The 26939-nt window shown below is 44.8% G+C and overlaps 1 protein-coding gene across 1 annotated transcript; it reads right to left on the reverse strand.

Moving 5' to 3' along the window:
* Positions 1 to 14773: 14773 nt before the first annotated feature.
* On the reverse strand, positions 14774 to 21828 carry LOC131748730 (zinc finger C4H2 domain-containing protein-like). Its single transcript, XM_059051013.2, has 4 exons — positions 21660 to 21828; positions 19908 to 20080; positions 18856 to 19018; positions 14774 to 16232 (listed from the first exon to the last, which is right to left on the reverse strand). Exons 1-4 carry the CDS (start codon positions 21813 to 21815, stop codon positions 16119 to 16121), a joined length of 606 nt encoding a protein of 201 aa, XP_058906996.1. The 5' UTR covers positions 21816 to 21828; the 3' UTR covers positions 14774 to 16118.
* Positions 21829 to 26939: the final 5111 nt, after the last annotated feature.

A 26939-nucleotide genomic window follows, 5' to 3' on the forward strand; every position in this document is an offset into this window, starting at 1 on the left:
TTTCTCATGTTAGGGATGTTTTTGGCTATAATATCTTCAAATATTTTCTCAGGCCCTTTCTCTTTCTCTTCTCCTTCTGGGACCCTATAATGTGAATGCTGGTGTGTTTAATGTTGTCCCAGAGGTCGCTGAGACTGTCCTCATTTCTTTTCATTTTTTTTCTTTATTCTATTCTGCAGCAATGATTTCCACCACTCTGTCTTCCACCTCACTTTTTCGTTCTGTGTCTCGGTTATTCTGCTATAGATTCATTCAACTGTATTTTTCATGCCAGTTATTGTATTGCTCATTTCTGTTTGTTTGTTCTTTAAATCTTCTAGCTCCTTGTTAAACGTTTTGTGTATCTTCTCGATCTGCGCCTCCGTTCTTTTCCCGAGACTTTGGATCATCTTTACTGTCATTACACTGAATTCATTTTCAGGTAGATTGCCTATCTCCTATTCATTTAGTTGTTCTTGTGGGTTTTTATCTTGTTCCTTCGTTTGCAACATATTTCTCTCTCATCTCATTTTGTCTAACTTTCTGTGTTTGTGGTCTCCTTTCCACAAGCTGCAGGATCGTAGTTCCTCTTGCTTCTTGTGTCCACCCCTGGTGCATGAAGTTGTTGCAAGGGCTTGTGCAGGCTTCCTGGTGGCAGGGACTGGTGCCTACCCTCTTGTGGGTGGAGCTGGGTCTTGACCCTCTGATGGGCAGGACCGTGTCAAGGGGTGTGTTTTGAGGTAGCTGTGAGTTCAGTACAACTTTAGGCAGCCTGTCTGCTGATGGGTGGGGCTGTGTTCCTGTCTTGCTGGTTGTTTGCTCTGAGGCATTCCAGCTCTGGAGCCTGTAGTCTGTTGGGTGGGATCGGGTCTTGGTGCCAAGATGGGGACCTCTGGGAGAGCTCACGCTGATCAATATTCTCTGGAGTCCCTGCCACCAGTGTCCTTGCCCCCAGAGAACCTATCCCAGAACAATGATTTAAAAGATGGCTGCTGCCTTTTCAGCAGACTCCATGGAGGACCAGAGAAAATGGAGAATCTTTCCAAAGTTCACCAGGAATGACAGTTTAAAAGATGGCTGCCTTCTCAACAGAATCCATAGACAACCGGAGATAATGGAACAGAATCTTTCTGATATAGATCACCAGTGTGTTATAAAAGGATATAACTCAGGAACAACCATATAGATGAGATGCATAAGACAAGGTATGTGGGAATGGCGTGGATCTTCCATGCTCTCTCCAGGCCTGCCTCTCTCCCATCTCTCCATCAAATCCAAATGAGAGCCTTGCTGGGTAGAGTATTCTTGGTTGTAGGTTTTTATCTTTCATCATTTAAAATATATCGTGCCACTCCTTTCTGGCCTGCAGAGTTTCTGCTGAAAAATCAGCTGATAGCCTTATGGGAGTTCCTTTGTATGTTACGTGTTGCTTTTCCCTCGTTGCTTTTAATACTCTCTCTTTGTCTTTATTTTTTGTCATTGTGATTACAATGTGCTGTGGTTTATTCCTCTGTGGGTTAATCCTGTATGGGACTGTCTGTGCTTCCTGGACTTGGGTGACCGTTTCTTTCCCCAGGTTAAAGCAGTTTTCAGCTATTATCCCTTCAAATACTTTCTCCGGGCCTTTCTCTCTCTCTTCTCCTGCTGGGACCCCTATAATGTGAATATTAGCGCCCTTGATGTCGTCCCAGTGGTCTCTTAAACTGTTCTCAATTCTTTTCATTCTTTTTTCTTGTTTCTGTTTGGCAGCAGTGATTTCCACTACTCTGTCTTCCAGCTCACTGATCCGTCCTTCTGCCTCACTTACTCTACTATTGATTCCTTCTAGTGTATTTTTCATTTCAGTTATTTCATTCTTTAATTCTGTTTGGTTTTTCTTTATATTTTCTAATTATTTGTTTAAAACGTCCAATTTCTCACTCTGTGCATTCATTCTCCTCCCAAGTTGTTTGATCATCTTTACAATCATTACTCTGAACTCTTTCCCGAGTAGATTGCCTGTCTCCACCTCACCTAGTACTTCTTCTGGGGTTTTATCTTATTCCTTCGTCTGAAACATTTTCCTCTGTCACCTCATTTTGCCTAAATTGATACTTGTATTTTTATGTATGTGGTAGGTTGGTTACATTTCTCGATCTTGGAGCAGTGGTCCTCTGTAGGAGACATCCTCTCTGTCCCTGCAGTGCACTCCCCTCTCATCCCCCCCAAGGGCCAGGGGCCAGCTGGTCCCAGGGGAGTGTCTGGCCCGTGTTTGCAGACTTGATCTGCAGGCTGTGAGACTGTAGTTTTCTTGCTGCTGGTGTCTGCCTACTGGTGGATGAGGCTGGTCTAGAGGTTTGTGTAGGCTTCCTGGTGGGAGGGGCCGGTCCCTGCCCCCTGGTGGGTGGAGCTGGGTCTTTGTCCTCTGGTGGGCAGGGGCTGTGTCTAGGGGTATGTCTAGAGGCAACTGTGGGATCAGGAAGTCTTCAGGCAGTCAGTCTGCTGATGGGTGGGGCTGTGTCCCAACCCAGTTGGCTGCTTGGCCTGAGGCATCCCAGCACTGGAGCCTTCAGGCTGTTGGGTGGAGCCAGGTCTTGGTGCCAAAATGTCAGCCTCTAGGAGAGTTCACACACATGAATGCTCTCCGATATACCTGCCAGCAGTGTCTATGTCCCCAGGGTGGGCCACAGCCACCCCCTGCCTCCCCAGGAGGCCCTCCAAAACCAGCAGGTAGGTCTGGTTTGGGGTCCTATCAAAGTACTTCTTTTGCCCTTGGTCCCAGTGCACATGAGAATTTGTGTGCGCCCTTTAAGAGTGAAGTCTCCATTTCCCCCAGTCCTGTGGAGCTCCTGCAATCAAGCCCTGGTGGCCTTCAAAGCCAAATGCTCTGGGGGCTCCTCTTCCTGGTGCCAGACACCTGGGATGAGGGGGGCCTGACATGGGTCTCAGAACTCTCACTCCTCTGGGAGAACCTCTGTAATGTAATTATTCTCCAGTTTGTGGGTCACCCACCCTGGGGGGGTATGGGATTTGCTTATATCATGAGCCTTCCCCTCCTACTAGTCTCGTTGTGGTTCCGTCTTTATCTGTGGAGGATCTTTCCTGGTAAGTTTCAGCCTTTTTCAATGATGGTTGTTCTGCAGATTGTTGTGATTTTGGTGTGCTCATGAGAGGAGGTGAGCTTAGGGTCTTTCTACTCTGCCATCTTGGCTGCTCTCCCCTGGTCCGGGTGCATGGGGTGGCCTCATCCAGGGGCACCTGCGGCCGGGCAGGATTCTGCCTGCCCGTCTGTCCCATCCTGTTTCCTCCTACTGCCTGAGCGAGCACAGTCTCGCTTCCTCCAGACAGCACTAATATTGTGACTTTAGGCAAATTACTTAACCTCTGAGCTTTAGTTCCTTCATCAGTAATGTGGATCTATTAATGCCTAGTTAGAACGATGGTTTGGAGTATAACAGAGATTCCAACAATGTTCACTTCAGAAGTCAGATAGAACTGAAATGCCAATAGGCTGGCCCCTTCAACTCCACAGGAGTATGTTTGCATATGAAACCAAGGAGACTTCTGGGGAAGCAGTTACCCTAAAGGGTGGGAGAGTCAAGAATAATGGCTCAGTGTTCAGTGGAAAGATTCTGAGTACAGTATAGGGTCTGACAATCACATTTGCCCAGTCTCTGATAACCCATTCCTAAGTCTCATAAAAGTAGGACTTAGAGATTTCACTAGCAACTTTGCCTGTGTTACATGGAACTAGTGAAAGTAGAGTCTGCTTTTCCTCATAAAACAGACCAAGTGGCTCAAGAATCAAGCAGAGAAAGGGGGGCATCACACCAGGGAGCAAGAGGAAAATGAAGTGAAATGACTGACACCAGGTAGTAATCAGAAGGAATATATCAGCAGAATACATGAGAACCTCCTGAGGATTCCCAGGTTTCCTTAGGAGGCATCTCAATGTCCTTGACTTCCCACTGAGGGAGTCTGGGTAGAGCCAGAAAAAAAAAAATGTTACTGTTAATTTGTGGCCCATTTTTCCCCAGATGATTTTATAATGAAAAATTTCAAGCATATACACAAATACAGTATAGTGTGATCAAACCTCATGCACTCACCTCCCAGTTTTAACATTTGTCTGCACATGGCCACTCTATACCCCTCCTTACTCCCTCATCTCCTTATTGGATTAGTCTGTAGCAAATCCCAAACATCATTTCATTTCATCCTAAAATACTTCAGTATGTATTTCTAAAAGATAAGGACACTTTTCCCCTCCCAATATTACTGTTGTATCATTATCACAGTTTAAAGAGTTCACAATTCCTAATGTCATCAAATAGTCAATCAGTGCTCAAATTTCCCCGACTTTTCTTATACTTTACAGTTAGTTTGTTTGAATTGGGATCCAATCCAAGATCTAGAAATTGCATTTTGTTGATTCATATCTTAATTCTCCTTTAACCTACAAATTATCAGTGATAGGCAGATTAATGCCTCCCCCCAACATGTCCACATCCTAATCCCTGAAAGTAATGAATGCATTAGGTTACATGGCAAAGGGAAATTAAGGTTGAAGGTAGAATTAAGTTTGCAAATTAGCTGATCTTAAAATAAGGTGATTATCCTGTATTATCTGGGTGGATCCAGTGTAATCACAAGGGCCCTGAAAAGTGGAAGAGGAAGACAGGAGAGAAGAATCAGAGGGAGATGTGAGTACAGAAGAATGTCAGAGAGATTCAACATTGTTGGCTTTGATGATGGAGGAAGGCAGCCATGAGCCAAAAGATGTGGGCGGTCTCTAGAAGCTGGAAAGCACAAGGACGTGGATTATCCCCTAGAGCCTCCAGAAAGGAAAAGAGCTCTGTCAACACTTTCATTTTGCCCCAGTGATACCCATGTTGGACCTTTGACTTACAGAACTGTAAGGTAATAAATTTGTGTTGTTTTAACCCACCAAGTTTGTGGTAATTTGTTAAAACAGCACATTGAAAACTAATTCATTCTCTTTTCTCTCTCCCCATTTATTTCTTGGTGAAACAACATTTGTCCTACAGAATCTCCTACATTCTGAATTTAGTTGATTACATTCCTGTGGTGTCATTTAACATGTTCCTCTGTCCCTTGTATATCCTGTAATCTGGTAATTACATCTAGAGACTTGATCAGATTCATGTCAACTCATCAACATAGCTACTTCATAGGCATTGAGCGGTCTTCCTTTCCCAGGTGATTCTGAGGCATCCAGTCCATGGACCAGCATTTGGAAACCACTGATATTGTCTGACTCCTAGGAATATTGAAGCCCAGAGAGAAGATGGGACACACACAAGATCACACAGGAAGTTAGTGGCAGAGATGAGACTATAATTCTGATTTGAAATTCATAATACCACCAGATCCTGGGGCTAGATGGATCCTCAAAAGGTCATTGAGGCAGAGCTCACACAATCAGCTTTTTAGATGATTCAACACTTAGCTCATAGGGTAGCCTCAATCTTAGAAAAAGATTTCAATTCTTTCACCCTAAACTGCTGCCAGAATGGAAAAAAGAAGAGTCAGGTTAACTGGACCCTGGCTAATCCTGCAGTTTGTTCTTCTGGGGAAGCTCTTCCTCAGAGTGACATCCTAGGGTGGTCACCCCAATGCTGCCTCTTGCCACCTTCTGAGTCAGGGTTCAAGAACATAGATAGCCCTTGTGAGAGAATACACTCACAAACACACACGCACATGCACACGCACATACACGCACACGTGCGTGCAACTAACATGAGGAGAGTTTGTTTGTTATAATTCGTAAAATCACTTTATCATCCATTATGCCATTTGATCCTCCCCAAAGTCCTGGGAGGGAGGTGTTCTGAGCAATAACTCTTACCCCCATTTTACACATGAGCAAACTGAAGCTCAGAAAGGTAAAGTGACTTACTCCAGGTCACAAAGATTTCAGATCTGTCTGACCCCAGCCTCTACATCCTTGGGTCCCCCACCCATGTCTTCTTCCCAAACTAAGCCCCTCATGTGTCCACCTGCAGGCTCAAGCCCATCACAGGTCCTGAGCCAGTCCCCATCAGAGTAACAACTTGATCAGCAGCTTCTTTGTACTAAGCAATAAGACTTGGAATTAAGATGTATTGCTACCCAGGTCACGAGGGAATAACAGCCACCATTTATTGAGCACCTACTGCCTGCTAAGTATTCTTCTAAGCCCTTAGATGGATTCTCCACCACACTATTTTCCACACTTTATGGAAGAGGAAAATGAGGTTTAAGAGAGATTATTGACTTGCCCAAGATCACACAGCCAATAAGTGGAAGATACAAGATTCAAATTCGAACCAGTCTAACTGTGGACTGCCCTTCTCCCCTACCCATGCTGTCGTAACACATGCAATTCTGAACACCCATGTGGCCTCTGGGTGGCAGCCCTCACTCCTCTTCACTGAAGGAACAGGAAAGGATCATGATCAGGGTCTAGCTGCACGGTGCTAAAGGCTCAGATGGGGTTAGGGACCATGAATGCTAAGCAGGGCCAGGCTACCCAGGGCTGGGAGGTGGTCCCAGCAGCACTTGGCTGCCCGGGAGAACATCAACAATGATCTTTGTTTTGAGGTTCTCCGGGTAAGATGGAGGAAGGATGGGGACAAGGAGAGCTGAAGGTATTGGCAAATGAAACACTGAAGCAATGGACCAGGAGGTCCAGGCTGGAGGAGAAAGGCAGGATGGGTCCCAGGCCTGAGGTCTCTGTGGGGTCCAAGAATAGGTAGGCAGAAGGAACTGAGAGAAAGGGGAAGGAGACTGGGAAACATGGTAGAGGTGTGAGGGGCAGAAAGGGGACATGGTGTCATAACATTTCAGAGGTTATGAGGTTATCCCTTTTGGATGTGGACAGATCTTGGAATTTGGAGTTGAGAAGGAGCAGAGATGAAGGTCCAACAAGCTTTGATCTGTAACTGGAGGAAACAAATTCCTTCTCTTGAGATGAGCCTCAGGCAATAAAGACCATCCTGTCCCTGGAAGGGGTTCAGCCTCAGTCTTCCTAGATGGTATATGGAGCTGTATTTTTCCCCAAACACAGTTGGCTTGTCCCATGGGACTGAGCACCTTTATGCCCCCTCCCCTCCATCACAGCTCACTGCCATGCAGCAACAATGGCCAGAGGCTACCTTTGGTCACGCTGAAGACAAGATCACTTAGGGATGCCTCAGAGAAGAGGGTATCCAGTAGAAGGACATCTAGTTACTTTGATGAATCAGGTCAAAGGTGGCATCAGGAACCTAGAATAGGCTGGAACTCAGGAGGAGACCTCGGTTCTAGCTCTTCCTCTGCAGTAGACTGATTTGTGACCTTGTGCCAGTCCCTTCCTCTCTCTGGGCTTAATGTACCCGTTAGCATGAGGACGAGTTGGACTAAATGACTCTAAGTACCTTTCCAGCTCTAAATTCCTAGGCTCAAATCTAACAAGGGATCAGCTGCATAAGGAATGGGAACTAACGTCTGGCAAGTTATTGAAGGGATTTTAATGGGATCACACAGGGATTATTGAATTTATTTTTGAAGCTTTAAGGTGTGCTGCTGTTTACTCCTCTGCTTGGCTAGGGACAACAGCTGAGTTTCTTCATACCGAAGTTGATCAAGCTGGTTGCATAACAGAGTAGAGGCTGCTAAGAGCCATAGGCTGGTTGAATACCTATCATATTATTGGGCTCTGAGGCAAAACTGAAACTGGGTTTTCTCCTTCCTTCCCTCCTCCAATCCTGAACTTAAGGAAGAGAATGAGTGTGTCTAAATTAACATTTAGAAGATGGACTAAATAGATACATCAGGAAACCTCATTAATCTTCCAGTAGTCACCCGTCAGCTGGCATTGCAGGATAGCCTTAGGTCCTCCCATCTCACTCAACACCTCTCCATGCTGTGGTTGATCATGACCCATCCTGCAGAATGCTTTGGGGGAAATTAAAAGGGGAGTTTAGAAGGCTTCTAGAGTTGCCTACAGGAAACAATATGGATGTCTGCCAGCATCTATCCCCCTGCCACTAATTGCCACAAAAGAGAGAGTCAGAGAGGGGAAGGGAAGCATTGAGAGATACTGGGCAATTCCAGCCAGAGCTGTACCAGTGTTTGGCTTGGGCAGTGCTTAGCATGATGGGAGGCAGGACAGGGGGAGGGGAATGGAGCAAGTGTCTGATTACCATTTTCCTCATAAGACAGGGCCAGGACTGGGCCAGCTAGTCTAAAATGTCTACCGACTGAGGTCAAAGTTGTATTCAGAGAGGCCACAACCAGAGCATAAGCCCCAAGACAGCATGCCAGTGGATGAGCTGAGGTTCCAGCATTACTCAATCAACTCCAAACCCCAAGACCCAAGGAGGACCAAAGGTATAATCAAGGTCAAGAGCCAAGAGTGTGCATTGCAAAAGGATGAAATTGGAGCAAATGCAGGTCAGGAACAAGCAAGGGGGTGCCTCAGAGGCTTGTCATAAACAGTCTTGTGGCATTTATGAGGCATGGGGTACCTAGTTTGTTCATTTCTCCAGTTGGCTTAAATGGCCAGAGCAAAGATGGAGCACCCCTATCTCCAACACATACATGCTATTCCCTGGTAAGGGTTGGCCCTGGACTTCACTTTATTGGTGAAGGAATCTAATGGGTTCATGGGCGTTCCTGAGATGGAAGGTGGCTTTTCACAAGCTTTCGCCTGGCCCCAAACCCTTTACTGCACCAGAAACTGGGGCTGACTGTGGTGCTAGTGGAAGTTCAGATTTCCTCCATTCTGCTCTCCAGTTCTCCATCTCAACTAGCTGGGGCTGGACACAGGGCTAGAAGATGGGGAATGTGCTCTAGGCAGGCCAGGTGGAGCAGCGGCAGTAGCAGAGAAGTGAATCTTCATAGACGTTGGAAGCTGGAAACAGAATGCCATGGGGTTTGTTTCCTTAGTAACTGTTTCCAGATTTTTGCAGGGGTAAGGGTGATAAAGATGGCCTCTGTATGGAGATTGTCTTCTCTGGTGCTCAGGGATGAGTGTTGGCTTCACATTATTCCTCTGTAAACTCCAGTGGGTCCTATAGACATTTTTGAAGCTATGCTGCTCATGCAAGTGGCTGAGGGCTGCTGGTGGTGCGCTGAGGGGTGGGGTAGTAGCAGAAGTAAATGCCACCATTGGGGTAGAATGGAGAACAGCAGCCAGTTATAGCCATAGGTTCTGCAGGGGTGAATCTAAGCTTAGTGTCAGTAAGAAGTGTAACAGCTGAGGTACTCTCTTGCTAGGCTCTGATTATTCCTGGGTTGTGGATGATAGGCTAGAAAGACAGAGGTGGAGAGGGCACTGAACAATACTTTCCAATGTATCATCGCCCAGTCCTGCTGCGGCTTTAGGAGGACACTCATGTCAGTTATGAAGTTCATGGTGATTGTGTCCAGGAGCACTTCCATTGAAAATCAGATTGCGGATCTCTTTGGGAGACTGGTTATGCACTTGAGTTTTGGTGTCTGACTTCTTAGGTTTGAGTTCCAGCTCTGCAACTTACTGCACGACCTTGGGCAAGAAACCTAACACACTTCGTGCCTCCGATTTTTGTAAAATGGGGATAAATAATCGCACATATCTTTTAGGACTTCTGTGAAGGTTGAATGTGAGCATTATGTGAAGCACACAGTTCAATGCCTAGACCATAGTAAATGCTCACTCAATAAAGAGAAGCTATTATACTGTGTCTCTTTCAGGTCTGTCTTCACCCCAATGCATGTGTCACAGAGGGACATGTATTAGAAGGCATCGGACCAAAAGCAGAGCCATCAAGCGTCCTGGAAATCCATGTTTTTTAAGGGATATGGTGCCCTGCCAGAGTAGCATTAGGCAGAAGGAGTGCACTTCTCTGTGCACTTTTCTCTTGGGAACCCATAAACAGCCATTTGTATTCTTGGGGACCCCTAGGCTGACTCTTCACTTTTTCCTGGTGCTGCCATGTACGGACATCTGTTCCTTGCTCCTTTTGGATGAATATAACCACCTGCCTGCTGTGGAGGCATCCCCTCTGCTTTCTGGATGGAACCCAGAGGCCTCCTGGTGGGCAATGTGGTTACTTGGTCAGGATGTGGAAGAATGTCTGGAGTCAGGGTTGGCAGTAGGACTCAGAGATCAAGGGCAGTGTCTCAGGCCCCTGGAGTTGTCAGGGTTATGGAATTTCAAGCTCAGACAGCTAGGACTAAGGTGATGTATGGAGGAGAACGGCGGAGGCATAACTGCCTCTGCACTGGGTGTGCACAGCAATGTGGTGGGAGGTTCCGTAACAGGTTCACCGCATTACCAGCAGAGGGCAGCATCTGCCCAGATGGCAGGGTAAGTGGGTCAGGACCAGATCTGAAACTGTCTTCCCAGAGCCCCTGAGCATGCTATGACATGGATTAGAAACAACAGGTGACAGCTGCCCTTAACACTACCAGAAAGAAAGAAGGCTCACAGTACAGCTGGGCCTAGGACTGAGGGATTTCCCAGGATGTAGGACTTTCAGTTTTAAAACCAGAGCAGTCCTGGGCAAACTGGGACAAGTTGGTCACCCTAAGTAGGAACGCAGAGCTGTCTCTCTCTCTCTCCATTATCATCTGTTCTACCCAGTGCCCTGCCAATTCCACATGGTCGGTGTGTGTGGGGGGTGGGGGTGGGGTGGGGTGGGGTGGTCAGTGAGCGCTATGCTGATTATACAAGAGGTCAAATTATAAAGTGGGAATGCTGGGGAACAAACCAAGGCTTTTAGGCAGAGAAGTAACATTACCAGGTAGATGTTTTATGGCCCCGATATTTTATTATGAAAAGAATTACATATACAGCAAATTTTACAGGTAACACCCATATGCCCGCACCTAGATCCTACACTTAGCATTTTACTGGACTTCTTTTATCACATATCTACTCTTCTATCCTTCCACCAATCCACCTAAGTTTTGATGCATTTCAAAATAAATTGTAGACATCACTACACTCTTCTAAGCATTTTTGAGGTTTAGTGGAGTCAGACAGACCCAAATTTGAAGGCACTTGACTTCTACCAGCTTAAATTTTCTCATCTCTAAGTTGATGACACTGAGTGTTGGTAGGAAGATTTGATTTGTTTACTTTATGAAACACTCAGATAATGCTTTCTATGTGCAACTCCTAAATATTATCTCATTTAATCCTAGTAACAATCCAATGAGGTAAATTCTGTTATTACCCCCATTGTACAGATGAGGTTTCAAGAAGTTAATGAGCTCCCTGAAGATCACACGGTCATCAAATGGCATTGCTGAGAGTTGAATCCAGCCTCTCTGACTTTGGTATCCACGCTCTTAGCCACTACACTTGGTATCCACGCTCTTAGCCACTACACTATGCTGCCTCCCACAGCACCCACTAAATTATGGACATCCAGTGAACGGTGACCCTCGCCTTCTTTGTTTTTAAATCTTTCACTGCAACCCCACGCAGTAGGTATTATCTCCAGTTTACAGATGAGGAAACTGGAGGTTGGAAAAGTTTGATAGCTTGCTCAAGAATGCACTGCTAATAAATAAAGGATTGGGGATTTGAACCCAGGAATGACTCATACCTGGGTCAGTGTCATTTCCCTGTACTGCACAGTACAGAAACCACTGAAGTGCACATGAGCCTAGACCACTTATGAGGGATTCTTGTTTCGGGGTGGTCTTTCCTCAGCCATAGCAGAAAAGAATGTGGTGAAAAGAGGGGCTTCTGCCTAGTTCCCATGAGGGGCCCGTGTCTTTTTATAACTATGAAACAGACTCAGTGGCAAGTGGCAGCAGAACCTCGGAATCTCATCAAGCTCCAGGAAAGGAACCATGACTCTTAGTTATCAACTTTCCCTCTGAGAGAGGCCCTACATGGGGGCAATCCCTTCCCTATTGTACCCTGCCTCCTCTTCCCTTTTCTCCCCCTCCCTTCTCCTCCCCTTCCCTTCCCTTTCTCTTCTTCCTCCTCCTCCTCCTCCTTCTCCTCCTCCTCATCATCTTTGGCCTCTCAGGAAGCCAGTCATAATCATTATCATTTTCTTCCTCATAGCTATCATTTACTGAATGCTTCTCAAGTGCTGTTCTAGGCACTTTACATATATTATTAGCCCATTTAATCTTCACAACAATGCCATGAGGAGTTCCTACCTCACATATGAGATATTGGAGCCCCAGAGAGGTTAAGTACATAACCTAAGGGCACCTGGCCCTGAGTTAACAGCCTTCCCAGAGTTCACCTTGGGAGATGTTGATCATTGCAAAGATGCTGATAATCGCTATGGGAAAGCTGGGGGCATAATAGTAACAGGGAACCGGACTTTAAGAGCAGAATTGCTAAAATTGCCTGGCCTTCCCCTGTGGAGTGAGCACCTATCCTCAGTGTAAAATCGACCCATCTGGCACAAGGCAGGTATACAATTCATCCCCACTGTGCCAAACGTGTAAAGAGAGCCCCAAACCGGGTTATTCCCAGATTGGAAGGCCTGGGTTCTAGTTGTGGCTTTGCTCTTAACCTGCTAAATGACCTTGGGCAAGTCAGCTCCCCTCTCTGGGTCTCATTTATAAAATGTAATACTACATGCTCTACTAACAGTACAGGGCTATTAATGTGAGCATCAAATGAGAATGTTGAATAAGGTGCTTTACAGCATCTTACCAATATAACAAATAACTTCCCTTAATCTCCTCCTCCTCCTTCATCTCTCTCTCCTTCACCTGCCTTGTCTTCATCTTTTACTCTATTTTGTTCCTTCTCTTCCTTTCTTTAGTCTCCTCTAACCAGGTCTCAGACGTATCTGAAGAACTGCTCTTAGGCAGAAGAAACACAGGCTTTAAAGGCAGACAGACCTAGCTTTGCCTCCTGGCTTTGCCCCTTCCTAGTTGTTTGTTGGGCAACTATTTTACCCTTTTTGAGCCTCAGTTTTATTATCTGTAAAAATGGACACACATAACGTCTTCCTTGTAAGGTGGTCGTTGGATGATGTGGTAGGTTGTCTGCAAATACGACCAAGAATTGCCCCCATCTCTGGCATACATGCAGCTCCTCCCATCAAGAGGCGGAGTCTCTTTTCTCCACTCCTTAAATCGGGGCTGGCTCTGTGACTTGCTTTGACCAATAGAGTACAGCAGCAGTTTTGCTGTATGACTTCTGGTCTTATGCCACAAAAGGCCTTGCAGCTTTTGTTTTCACCCTCTGAGAAGACTGCTGCCACATAAAACAAATGTCTCACTACTCTACTTGGAGAGAGAGGCCCAATGGAGAAAGAAAGACCCTGGAGAATAAAATACTACAAAGGGAGGTGGGAGGCCCAGCCAGCCCACAGCTGTTTCAGCCACCACAGTTGAGGTACCAGATATGAGAGAGCACACATCTTGGGTCCTTCAGCCCCAGCCAAGCTGTCTGAGGCAACACCACATGGAATAGAAATAAGCCATTCCCAGCAAGTCCTGCTCAAATTGCAGAATCACTAGCAAATAAATGGTGGCTGTTTTAAGCCACTAAGTTTTTGGGTGGTTTGTTTCACAACAGATAGCTGAACCAGAAAAATTAAATGAGATAGTAGCACCCCACCCAGTGGCTGGCAGGTATAGGTACTCAACATTTGATTGTTCCCTTCCCATTCAGAGGTGTTCCCTGGGAAACAGCTGACCTGGCTAGTTGTGCTTCAACTGAATTGACAGATCTGACCTCCAGTGTGCCAAAGATGCAGAGCAATGACCACTTCTCCTATACTTTACAGGGACCTGCTGAGAGCTATACAGGTTAAGGTGTACTCCAAGTTACACAGCTGAGTGTCCTCCTTTGGCCCAGAGTGAGTCTAGGCCACCTTAAAAGCAGGCTTGTAGCTGAACAAAATCTGGGGTGGTAGAGTAATGTCAGCTAAGACAAATAGTGCTTCTTCTGACCGCTCATCCAATCTACGTGGTGCTAGAGGCACAAGGGGTAGAAGTACTTAGTATATGCCTGGCATTGCTCACAACAGTGCCAGAAGTAGGTAGTGTTATTTTCCCCATTTTTCCAGATGAGGACACTGAAGCACAGAGAAGTTTCTGTCAACTGTTGGGTTTCTGGAAAGCATTGGGTCAGTTTAATGTACAGGATATTAATTAACGAGCCCTTGGGATCAACACTTGTAGAGGAAAAGGGAAGAGAAGGAGGCAGGATTGGACAGAGGGAGCTATTGAACTGCAACTCAGTCTTAATGGAAACCACAGTCCACCCATGGGGAGCTCTGAAGCTGGGATGACCCTTCGGAGTTGTTCCCTATTGTATCCTCTTAGGGGAACAGGCCTTTACATTCCTGCATCAGTCACTGAATTCCTAGTCCCTGATTTCTAGTTCAGAGTTATTTCACCTACTCCTGTGATCAAGCCATCCCAAAATGGAGAAAAGCTTAAAAAAGTGATCATGGAGAAAAGGTAGAAAAAAAAAATCGACTCTGGAACCAGACAAATCTGTGTTCAAATCCTGAGACTTCTCTTACTAGCTGTCTGTTTAACTCTGTACAAGTTATTTAACTTCTCTGAGCTTCAGTTTACATTTTTGGAAAATGGCAATAAGAATACTTAGCTTGAAAGGTTGTTTTGAAAATCAAATACAATCATCTATATAAAGCATCTTACATAGAGACTTGACACAGAGTAGGCACTGAATACATGGAAATTATTATAAAAATAGGGTAAATTATTATGCGGTGGTGTGCCTGGTTTTCTCACTTGTAGGGTGGAGTGAATAAGAGTAAAGAAGAGCTACCCAGAAGGGGAAAGGACATTACATCTTTTCTGTTACCTGGCACGTGTAGGCAATGAGTCAGCATTTACTCCAATGAACAAATGTTTATTTAAAAGGATTTGTACAGACATAACGCTCTTACTTTCAAAGAGCAGAGGAACCTTTTATATATTATGAACACACAGACACTGTGGCAACTTAAAACTACAGCTAAGAAAGGAAGGATACTATCCCCCCTCCCCAGCCAGGAGCTAACACTTTTTCAGTCAGCCAGCCCCGATCCCTGTCCCTTAAGTTTGAGAGTGACTTGACTAGAGATGTGGCTTTGGAGGAGGGAAGAGCTGTAGGGCTTGGGGAGCCTGGTGACTTTTCTTTTGAGAGGGAAATCCACCTGCACAATCCACAGGAAAAGGGGTGGCCAAAAGCTGACCTGAGCTGAGGCTGCCTTAGAGAAGAGAGACTGGAGTAGAAGTCCCACTTACCTGCATGTGTACAGTGATTGGCATTCACTTGAATCTCAACCCACTACTCTGACCTCTAAGATATACCATTTGAGTAAGTGCCAGAGTAATAGTTTTGAACAAAAGGCAACACAAATGTCAGCCTGGGGCCTCTCCAGCCTAAGGCAGCCCCGATAGCAGAGCCCTCAGACCAATGACTTAGGCAATGAGTTAGGCAGGACTTGTGGAGTGGGTCTGGCTCCCTGATTTCACTGTGGGGAACATCTGCTACTGATTTTCAAAAGCTAGGGTTTATTATGGGAGAAAAGCCCACAGATTTTAGGATCCCCAGACACATAGCCTGGTACCTGAGAACTTTAGTATATCTGGGAAACTGCCAGGTGGTGGGGTGGTGAGCTCAGTAATAACAGCCAGGCCTCCCAAATGAATATGGAAAGGAGAGCTTCTCCAAGCTACCTCCGGGCCTTGAGGACGAGATGAGGTTGGGGCTGGGGGAGATAAATGCACCAAGCCTATTGAAAAGTCCAGCAAGAAGACTGTTGTTCCTTCAGAGCCTAAGGCAAAAGTACAGGGAGGGGGCACACTGGAGCCTTCACCTGAAACAAGATATGGGCCTCCCCAGGCCCTCAGGCCTTAGGCCCCAGGCCTCAGGCACAGGAGACAGAGAATCACATCTGGGACTTCCACCCTTCCCTTAGCTCCAAACAAGGGCAGGGGTTGAAATGTGGGTGAGAGAGAAGGGATCTTCAGACACAACTGTCATTAGCACCTGAACCACATCTCTTCCTAAACCAGAAACTCCAAGAGCAAAAAGAAATAAGAGCAAAGTGAGAGAGGGGTTGTGCTTCCATCACATTAAATAGGAGACTTTGTAGAGGTGGGGAAGGGTTGTTTCACATGGAGACATCAATCACTCTGGCCAAGGGGAGGGGTTATGAGCAGCAGAGCTCTAAGTGTTCTCCCTCTTTTCATTCATCCTGCTTCCGTTTCGGCTTTTTGGGGTTCCTGGACCGACTCTTGGCTTTGCACAGAGGGCATATAGGTGCATTCCGGTGAATTTGTTGGTGACATGACAAGCAGGCCTGGTGGGGGGCACAAGACAAAGCAAGTTAGTGGTCAGCTTCTTCTAGGCCACGGCTCATCTTTCCCAGGGGCCCCCACAAGCAATTGCGATTTCCCAACAGGAAGGAGCAAGACACAAGTGGTGAGTCCCAAGTAGCGAGATCTGTGCTGGATGTAAGGGATGCAAAGGATATAAGGGAGTGAGAGTCAAAGAGGGGTATTGAGGAAAAATATCCAAAATTCGGCAATAAGGCAAAATGTGAATTGCATATTCATTAAGCATTATACTGGAGCATGGTCTAACAGGCTCACTCAAGGATTATTTAATTCTCTAGGACAGGTATCAATAAACTTTTTTCTGTAAAGGCCAAGATAATAAATATTTTGGACTTTCTTTTCAGGTCATATGATTTCAGTTGCAACTACTCAGCTCTAACTGCCTTACATAAAAGAAGCTATAGACAATACATAAACAAGCAGGCATGTGTGGGGGCCAATAAAACTTTATTTATAAAAATGGGGAGCAGGTCACACTTGGCCTATGGGTTCTGGTTTGCTGACCCTTGCTCTAGGAGAATGTCTCTTTGTTTGACTATTTACTACTTATTTTAAAAATTGAAGTACATTTGATTTAAAATGTTGTGTTAGCTTCTGGTATAAAGCAAAATGATATAGATAGATAGATAGATATTCTTTTCTGTTATGGTTTATTACAGGATATTGAATATAGTTCCCTGTGCTATACAGTAGGACCTTGTTGTTTATCTATTTTATACACAGTAGTCTGTATCTACTAATCCCAAAAGCCTAATTTACCCCTGTCCCACCCCCTTTCCCCTTTGGTAACCATAAGTTTGTTTTCTATGTCTGTGAGTCTGTTTCTGTTTTGTAAATAAGTTCATTTGTATCATATTTTATATCTCATGTATAAATGATATCATATGGTATTTGTCTTTCTCGGTCTGACTTACTTCACTTAATATGATAATCTCTAGTTCCACCCATGTTGCTGCAAATGGCATTATTTCATTCTTTTTTATGGCTGAGTAGTATTCCAGTGTATATATGTACCACATCATCTTTATCCGTTCATCTACCAATGGACATTTAGGTTGCTTCCATGTCTTGGCTACTGTAAATAGTACTGCTATGAACATTGGGGTACATGACTCTTTTTGAATTAGAGTTTTCCCTGGATATATGCCTAGGAGTGGGATTGCAGGATCATCTGGTAACTCAAATTTTAGTCTTTTAAGGAACTTCCATACTGTTCTCCATAATGGCTGCACCAATTTACGTTCCTGCCAACAGTGTAGGAGGGTTCCCTTTCCTCCACACCCTATCCAGCATTTGTTATTTGTAGAATTTTTAATGATGGCCATTCTGACCGGTGTGAGGTGATACCTCATTGTAGTTTTGATTTGCATTTCTCCAACAATTAGTGATGCTGAGCATCTGTTCATGTGCCTATTGGCCATCGGTATGTCTTCTTTGGAGAAATGTCTATTGAGGTCCTCTGCCCATTCTTTGATGGGATTGTTTGTTTTTGTGTTATTGAGTTGTATAAGCTGTGTTTATATGTTGGGAATTAAGTCCTTGTTGGTCGCATCATTTGCAAATATTTCCTCCCATTCCATAGGTTGGCTTTTCATTTTTGTTTATGGTTTCCTTTGCTGTGCAAAAGCTTATAAGTTTGAATAGGTCCCATTTGCTTACTTTTGCTTTTATTTCTATTGCCTTGGGAGACTGACCTAAGAAAACACTGGTACAATTTATGTCAGAGAATGTTTTGCCTGTGTTCTCTTCTGGGAGTTGTATGGTATCATGTCTTATGTTTAAGTCTTTAAGCCATTTGGAGCTTACTTTTGGGTATGTTGTGAGGGAGTGTTCTAACTTCATTGATTTACATGTAGCTGTCCAGCATTCCCAATACCACTTGCTGAAGAGACTGTCTTGTCTCCATTGTATATTCTTGCCTCCTTTGTCAAAGATTAATTGAACGTAGATGAGTGGGTTTATTTCTGGGCTCTCTATTCTGTTCCACTGACTATAAATACTTTTCCATTAAATAATATACTATTTGACTATTTACTATTGATCAGGGCCCAGATGCTGTGACTTAATGTCGATAAGGCACAAATGGTTTTTGCCCAGTAGAGATGCAAATAATTTTTGTTCCAAAGAAAAGGTAATCACAAAGATTACAGTTTTATTTTCCTGTAGGACATTAACCAGTTCTGGATTTAACATTGCAAACTTATTTTGGCATTCCTTTCCTTTCCTGACTATATAATTATCTGTTCCTCTAATGCTTCTGGAACCAGCTTTGTAATGCTGCTGGCTCCCTCGTTAATGACACACGTTCACTATATATTTGTCTGAGTCACGTTTCTAACTTTCTGAAAATTATACTTTAGCAGAGCCTGCCAGTCTCCCTGCATTCTAACCTCTCTGGGAATATGAGGCAAAAAGACCAGTGGCTCTACTACAGCACACATACACACCACCCCTTCCTCTGTGTCCCAAGCGAAGGCTCTTTTAGGAAGACCCCAAATAAATAAGGCCAAAGCCCCAGACCCAACCTTCCATGGGGCTGCTTGAGGATACCTTGCTTCCTCCACAGTCCATACCCAGCTCACTCACCTTCATAGGTGGGGGCTGCTGCCTGAAGGTGGCTGTCTGCCGAGTGTCCTGCTTCCTAGCCACTTGGAGTTGTTGGGCGGCAGCGGCTGCGGCGGCCAAGGATTCAGGGATCGGGGGCTCCTGAGGCTCCGTCTGCCACTCTGCTTTCTGCTTCTCAAAGTAACTTTGGAGATGAGAGACATTAGCTGGATCATTCTGAAAACAAGGAGAACCTTGCCCCTCTTAAGGACTCCATGCTACAGAACGAAGGGGGTTGGTCTGTGGCTCACTGTAGGAAGTTCCTGCACCCTCTCCAACACAAGGCTCTTCTCCCTGGGTACCAGGCCCACTGTGTGTGTTGGGAAGGGTACTCCTCCTGCTCCTTGGCTCTGACAGGCCCAGAAAAATAAAAATTCCCAAGGCTAGCCAAGTCCTCAAAGGGCATTTGTCTACCCTCCATCCCATGTTCCTTTGCAGTATTCCTATTAAGTGTCCTCAGGCCTCTGCTGGCATACCTCTAGGAATAAGAAGCTCACCACTTCCACAGGCAGCCTTCCCTACCTTAAGGAAGTATGTTCCCTTCTATTCCTTCTACTGAACTGAGTTCTGTGTCTCTGTAAAGTAAGCCTAGTTCTTAACTCTGGGTCTTAAGATAAAGTTCCAGGCTAGCCCCTGGAGGCCATGAAAGCTCACCCTTCTGTGTTTTCAAGGTTTCTGGAAACCCCTTCTAGACCTTGACTTGGGAAGTGACCTCTTAAGAGTCACAGATGCATACACACACAAAGAGTCATAGACATAGTCTTGTATTGTCAAAATTGCACAAGGAACTTTAAAAGCCATCTAGTAATTCTAGTCTAATCATCTAACAACCCAACACAGAGACTTACCCAAGGTCATGCAATGAGTCAGCCACTGACAGGCCTGGGGCTAGGACTGGGTACCATGACTTTCAGACCAGGCTTTATGTGTGTATATATACGTGTGTGTGTGTGTGTGTGCGTGCGTGCGTGCGTGTGCGTGTGCGTGTGCGTGTGTGTGGTGTACGTTGCAGGGACAGGAGGCAGGCAGCTTACTCCAAGGAGAGCTTCTCCTCCTCTTCACATAGGTCAGGGAGCCTCTGCAGGCCCAGAGTCATGCGCAGGGCATCCACATGTTCCTTCAGCGGCTTATACTCATCATGTAGCCGCCGGGTAGACTCTAGCAGCTTGTTTAGGTCATTCTCAGACTGTTTGATGGTGTTTTCCATCTGGAACACAGAGTGAGGTAAGCACAAAGACAAGACTCCAAGATTCTCAGCGAGGCTGTACAGCTGAGTGGATAATAGCACAAGCTCCAGAGCCAAACCAATCTATGATCAAGTCCTCAACCCACTATGTATTCTATGTGACTCTTGTCAAGCCTCAGTCTTTTCATCTGTATAATGGTGATAACAATCATACCTACCTCATATAATCTTGGTGAAGATTCAACGATTGAATTCATATAAGCGCTCAGTACAGGGGCTAACACAGAGTAAAGGCTCAATTAGTGGTAGTTATTATTCAAATATAGCATCTTAGAGCTGGAATGGCCCTTAGAACTCATGTAGTGTACCCCACCACCATTTTACAGATCAGAGAATTGAGACTCAGAGAGAAGAAGTAACTTCCTCAGAGAAATGCTTCCTAGGAGCAAAGTCTACATAAAGACTCAGGGCTTCTGCCTCCCAGGCCAGTGGCTTTTCTCCTAGATCAGTGGTTCCCAAAATGCAGTTACCAGACCAGCAGCATCAGCATCAACTGGGAACTCATTAGGAATGTAAATTCTCAGGTACCACCCCAGATATAAGCTAGCAGAAATTCTGGGGTGAAGTCCAACAATCCGTGTTTTAACAGGCCCTCTAGGTGACTCATGAGGCATGTTCAAATTGGAGGTCCATTGGCCCAGATTTTCAGCCCCTCTGTGACTAATACCTTGTTTATTTCTCTATCCTTAGTTAGCTGGCGGCAGAACTGCCAACTCCTCATGAGACTCTGTGATCTTGTGACACAGAAAATCCCAGGTAACTACTGTCCAAATTGCATTCATATTTCCTTTAAGACCCTAGGCCTGGCAATATCAGGAAGTATATACTGCCACAGAAATGAGTTTCCCAAGAATAGAAACTTAACTCCTTCAAACGTGATTTTAAAAAAAATCTCATTATCATAGGCTCTAAGGGTTGGATAGGGCCTTACAGGTCAGAACCTCCAACCTCCCTCCTGGTGAAGGAATCACCAATACTGCAGCCCAGACAGGTGATCATTCAGACTCTGCTTTAATAACTCTAAAAAGTGGGGGACTTATCACCACAGCAGGCAGTTCATTCCCCACATTCCAAGGGTCTCCAAAAGAGGGACTGTAATGAGGGAGCCCCAGTTGGGTAGGCTGGCAGAGATGGTTTGTTTGGCTTAGTTGGAAGCTTCGGAGCCCTAAATTTAAGTTAGATCCCCAAGGCATCTGCCTGCTCTGCTTTTCCCCAAGGCTAGCTCTCAACTCCTAGACTCCCACAATGAGAGCACATCAGTGCTGTATGAGACTTCAGAAGTGACTGAATCCCTCTCATGGTACAGAGAAGGAAAATGAGGCCCTGAGAGAAGAAGGAACTTGTCCAGTGATATACAGTCGATCAGTGACAGAGCCAGGGCTGGATCTCAGAACTCCTGGATTCTTCCATTTCACCATAGCCTGATGCCTACTTCCCCATGTTGGCCACAGCCACATCTCGAGGAGAGTCCACAGCACTCACTACTGCCTATTCCTCTTCAAAGGGCCCAGAAATAGGCTTCAGGCAGCCAGCCACATACCACATTGATATCAGCGTGGATCAGTCGGAGTTCCTCCACATGGGCCATCTTCTCCTGTAGCAGGAGGTCCATCTCCTGCTTGTATTCCTTCAGGTGCCTCTCCTCTGATTCAAGGGCCTCAAACTCAGCCTTCAAACGGGTCTTGATCTTTTCCATCTGCAGGGTCTTGTTCCTGCCATTCCCCCAAAGGAGGAAACAGACCAGCAGCAGACGGCAGGAAAAGGGAAATGGAGTACAGAGTTAGAGAAATGGAGTACAGAGTTAGGCCCTGAGCCAGAGCTATCTTGTTAAGCCATCTTTCTAAGCTTCCCTCTCTTCAGGCAGAGGCAGCCTGAAGCCATCCCCACAAAGGCAGGAGATTCTTTCTTCTAAGATAAAAGCTCAGTGGGTTTCGAATGGGGATGATTTTGTTCCTTGATGGAGCATTTGCAAACGTGGGGCAGGTTTTAGCTGTTAGATTGACTCAAGGGAGAGCACTACTGGCATTTAGTGGATATGGGCCAGAAATGTTAAACAGCCTCTCAATGCACAGAAAAGTCCCACATCACAAATACCTCCCACCCAAGATGCCAACCATGACCTCCTAAGAAACTCTAGAACAGCACTATCCAATAAATTTTCTACAATGATGGAAATTTTCTGTGTCTATGCTTTCTAATACAGTAGCCACTAGGCACATGAAGCTCCTGAGCATTCAAAATATGGCTAGTGCAACCGAGGAACTGAATTTTGAATTTTATTTAATTTTAATCAATTGATTAAAATGAAGTTTAAACAGCCACATGGGGATAATGGCTCTCATATTGGACCGCACAGCTCTATAGGGTCCCCTCATCAGTTCCAGAAGAGGCAGGAGATGGGAAGAACTGCAGCTCATTTCTTTTCCTAGAAAAAATAAAACCTATTTCTGGTTGTTAAATCCCAATTGCATACCCTCTGGCTCAGTAATCCCACACCTAGCAATTTATTCTAAGGAAATAAGTCAGGGAAGCAAAAAGTTAATACACAGGGATATGCTTTCTGGTCTATGGGCAAAATTGGAATATTTGGCAGCCACTAAAAGGAATCATTATGAAGACTTGTGACATGGAAAATGTTGAAGATTCTCCATGAAAAGGTATATACACTGATTGTATATTGTATATCGTGTATTTTGCAGTTTCAAAATACACATGCATGCGACTAAACAAAAGGAATTGGCAAGAGTACAGTTTCAAGGATCTTTGAGACCACTGAAGCCTGCCTAAGTGAAGGAGCCACAGCATTTTGGAAGGAAGCCCCTCTAGGGCACACACTGTTGCCCTCCCACTCACTCTCTACTCTCTGGTTCTCAGGTTCGGTCTAGCCATCATCCGTTACTCAGACTAGGCATCTCCTTTATTCTGCCTCAGTAGCTGGCTTTCTCCTCTGCTCCAGCCCATCCCATGGTTACCCTTGCTCCACACCCTGGCCTCTGGCCTCTGACCTCAGCCTGCCTCTGTGTTCATTCTCTCTTCTTTCTTCAGCATTGCCTGTAGCTCCTGCCTCAAGAGGTGGCCCTCAATGGCACAGAACCACAGAAAGAATTATGTTAGGTGGGTAGGATGACAGGCAAAATTTTTCTTTCAATATTCAAAAATTTCTTTTCAAGTTATTATATTGCTTTTACCTTAGAAAAGGTTAAAAGGATGGGTGTTATTATTCCATCTGTAAAGAAGGAAATTGGGAGTTCAGGGTGGTAAGTTGCAGTAAATGGGATGTTGGGATTTGAACCCAGGGCTCTCTAGCACCACCCACTACTCCACACTGCCTGACTGGGGTTACCCAGGCTAAGGGGCATAAACATATTGAGGGTTCTTGGTATGCCTGTTCAACTGCCTTGCAGAAGGATGATAGTGATTTGTACTGGTCAGTTAATCCACTACTTAGAGCCCCCTTCCATCTAGACTTCTATTATCTTCCTCTAGATTGCATACAGAGCAGTCTAAACTTCACCTAGCCCTACTCCAATTTACAGATGGGAAAACTGAGATTCAGAGTGATCTAGTGTCTCACCCTGATTCATACAGCCAGTTTGTGGCAGTGCTAGGCCTAGAACCCATTTCTGCAGGCAGAGCCATAATTTGAAAGGAACACGGGCTTTAGATTCAGACGTGGGTATAATTCCTGGTTCTGCCCCTGGCTAGCTATTTGCCCTTGGACAATAAGAATAACAACTATATTTATAGTTTAATTGTATTCATTGAGCACCGATTATGTACCAATTATAGATGGCTTAAAGATACATTCATTCAACAAATACTTATGGAACATTTATCATGTGCCAGCCACTGTACTAGGTGCTAGCGATAGAGCAGAGAACAGGACAGCCTGTGGACAGGAATCTTCATCTAATGAGGAAAATAGACCCTGAGCACATGTAAAACTAAGTGATAAGTAATATGGATGAAATGCAGAATGCAATGGAAGGACACACCAAAGGGTTCTAACATAGTCTGAGGGACACTGTAGTCAAGGGGGCTGTCACAGGAAGCTCGCCTGAGAAACTGAGAATGTGACATCTAAGCTAAGACCTGGAGAATGGGTCGGAGGTAGATGGTGGGTAGCAGGTAGACATAGAGGAGAGCAGTCCAGGCAGAGAGAATACTATTTGCAATGGCCCTAGAACAGAAAAGAATATGGCACATTAGAGGAACTGAAAAAAGGTCAGTGTGACTGGAACATCTACTGCAAGGTGTGTGTGCGTGTGTGTGTGTGTGCGTGCGTGCGTGTGCACGTGTGTGTGCGCGTGTGCGTGCGTGCGTGTGTGTGTGTGTGTGTGTGTGTGTGTGTGTGTGTGTGGTGGGGGCTGTCTGAGATGAAACTAGGGAAGTTGCCAGAACACAGCCTGGAGATTGAGATGAGGAGCGAGTACTTTTATCTTCAGGAGAAGTGGGAATCATTGTAGAACTTTAAGCAGCAGGAGAGTGACATAATCTGATTATCTCTTTTCACTTCTCTCAGCCCTGGTCTCCTCATCAGTGATACAGGAATAATAATAGCACTTACCTTACAGGTTCTTTGCTGAGGGCTAAATGAGCTAAGACACGTAAAGCCCCCAAGCAGAGTATGTGGCACGTGGTGGGCAGTCAACAAATGATAGTACCTATCCCTCCCCACACTGCCCAACTCTTCTGCTATGGTTATCTCCTTTACCACAGTGGTCTAAACTTTGTTATAAAGAGCCTACAATGGGTAGGATGTGTGTGTAATGTGTGTGTGTGTGTGTGTGCACATGCATGTGTGCACATGTACTAGCATGAGTAGCAAGGTATATTACCACTAATTAAGACTATAAAAATAATCATTAACATAAGTCACCTCATAATGTCAGTATGAATAATGGCATTTTATAGGGCTGGCCCAAGCCTTCCTAATTTGTAATCAATTCAGTTAAGACACTAGCGACCACTACTAAATGAAGTCAGGGGTGAGAGGTCTCTCTCACTGACACTTCATAGAAATAAACATAGTACATCTTTCCCTGCTTGGATGAGTGTCTTTTATCTAATCCTCCCTCCTCCACCCATGTCCAATTCTGTTTATAGGCAACCCCATGTTGTCGGGCAGGGGACACTGTAATCCCAGATTAAATCAAAATAAACCAAAGGTTTTCACCTGGTGGGGTCACAGTTAAAGTGCTGCCTGGAACTGGAAAATCAAAGGCACAAAGGCTTCCTCAAAAGCACCGTGGTATTTCCTCTCCTTTGGGAGGAGGGCTGTCACCAGCAAAATGGCAGCTTTATCCTTTGGGTATGAGAGCCAGGGTAGCCACAATCCAAGGTGTTTTGGAGCCTTTTTCTATTGTCCACTGTGGCAAGAAATGACAATGACTAGGGACCCTGACTAAGGGGCAGGAGGGCTAAGACTCCTCGTTATGAGAGGGAAGCAGAGTTATGAAGATGGAGTTCAGAAATAGCCTCTATTTACTGCTATTTCTAAAGTCAGTTTCTCGGGGGCTGGCAGGGAGCCCGGCCCATGCTTTAGTGGAGGGACAGCAGTGTCACTGCAGCCTTTGATGGTACCACTGTTACCTCTCAGCAGTGGTTTACCAAGGGACGGGCAGTGAGAGCAGTCTACCCCAGGTGCGGAAAATAAAGAGGTGCATTGTGTGCAGAGAATTAAAAATAATAATAATAGAACCAACTAAAGTTGGCCTGCTCTTTATTATCACCATGCACTGACAATTCTAAACAATGTCCACTGAAGGACATCTGGGCTGATTCCAGTTTTGGGCGATTATGAATAAAGCTGCTATGAATGTCCAACTACGAGTCTTAGTGTGACCGTATGTTTTCATTCCTCTAGCATAAATGACCAAGACTGCAATTGCTGGTTTGTATGGTAACTGCATGCTTAGTTTTTTGAGAAACTGCCAAACTGTTTCCCAGAGCGGCTGTACCATTTCACATGCCTGCCAACAATGTATGAGTGATCTAGTTCCTCTATGTGGCCAGCCATTTTGCTTGAACTGTTTTAAAAGGTATATGGTAATACCTCAAAGTGATCTTAATTTGCATTTCCCTAGTGACTAGTGATACTGAACATCTTCTCATGTACTTATTTCCCATCTGTATGTCCTTTTCCAAAATATGTCTGTGCATGTCTTTGGCCCATTGGACTGTTTGTTTTCTCAGGGTTGAGTTTTGAGAATTCTTTATGTGTCCTAGATATGAGTGCTTTGTCAGATATGAGGTTTGCAGATATTTTCTCCCATTTATTAGCTTGTCTTTTCATCCTCTTAACCAGGTCCTTAGCAGAACATTTAAAACTTTTTTGGGGATGAAGTCATATATATATATATATATATATATATATATATATATATATATATATATATATATATTATGGATAATGCTCTGGTGTCAAGTCTAAGAGTCTTCACTAAGCTCTAGGGTCTTCAAATTTTCTCCTATGTTATCTTCAGAAAGTTTTATAGTTACATTTATGTCTACAATCCACTCTGAGTGAACTTTGGTACAAAGTTTGAGGTTTAGGTTGAGATTCTTTTTTTTTTTTTTTTTTTCGCTTATGGATATGCAATTGCTGCAGTACTGCTTGTTATAAAGACTGTCCTTCCTTTGCTGGATTACTTTTGCACCTCTGTCAAAAATCAGTTGGCCATACATGTGTGGGTCAATTTCTGGTTTCTCAATTTTGTTCCAATTACCTATGTGTCTGTCCCTTTGTCAGTATCATGCAATCTTAATCACTGTAGCTATATAATAAGTTTTGAAATCAGGAAGAGCAATTTCTCCCATT

The sequence above is a fragment of the Kogia breviceps genome, chromosome X (assembly GCF_026419965.1).
Source record: "Kogia breviceps isolate mKogBre1 chromosome X, mKogBre1 haplotype 1, whole genome shotgun sequence".
Lineage (NCBI taxonomy): Eukaryota > Metazoa > Chordata > Mammalia > Artiodactyla > Physeteridae > Kogia > Kogia breviceps.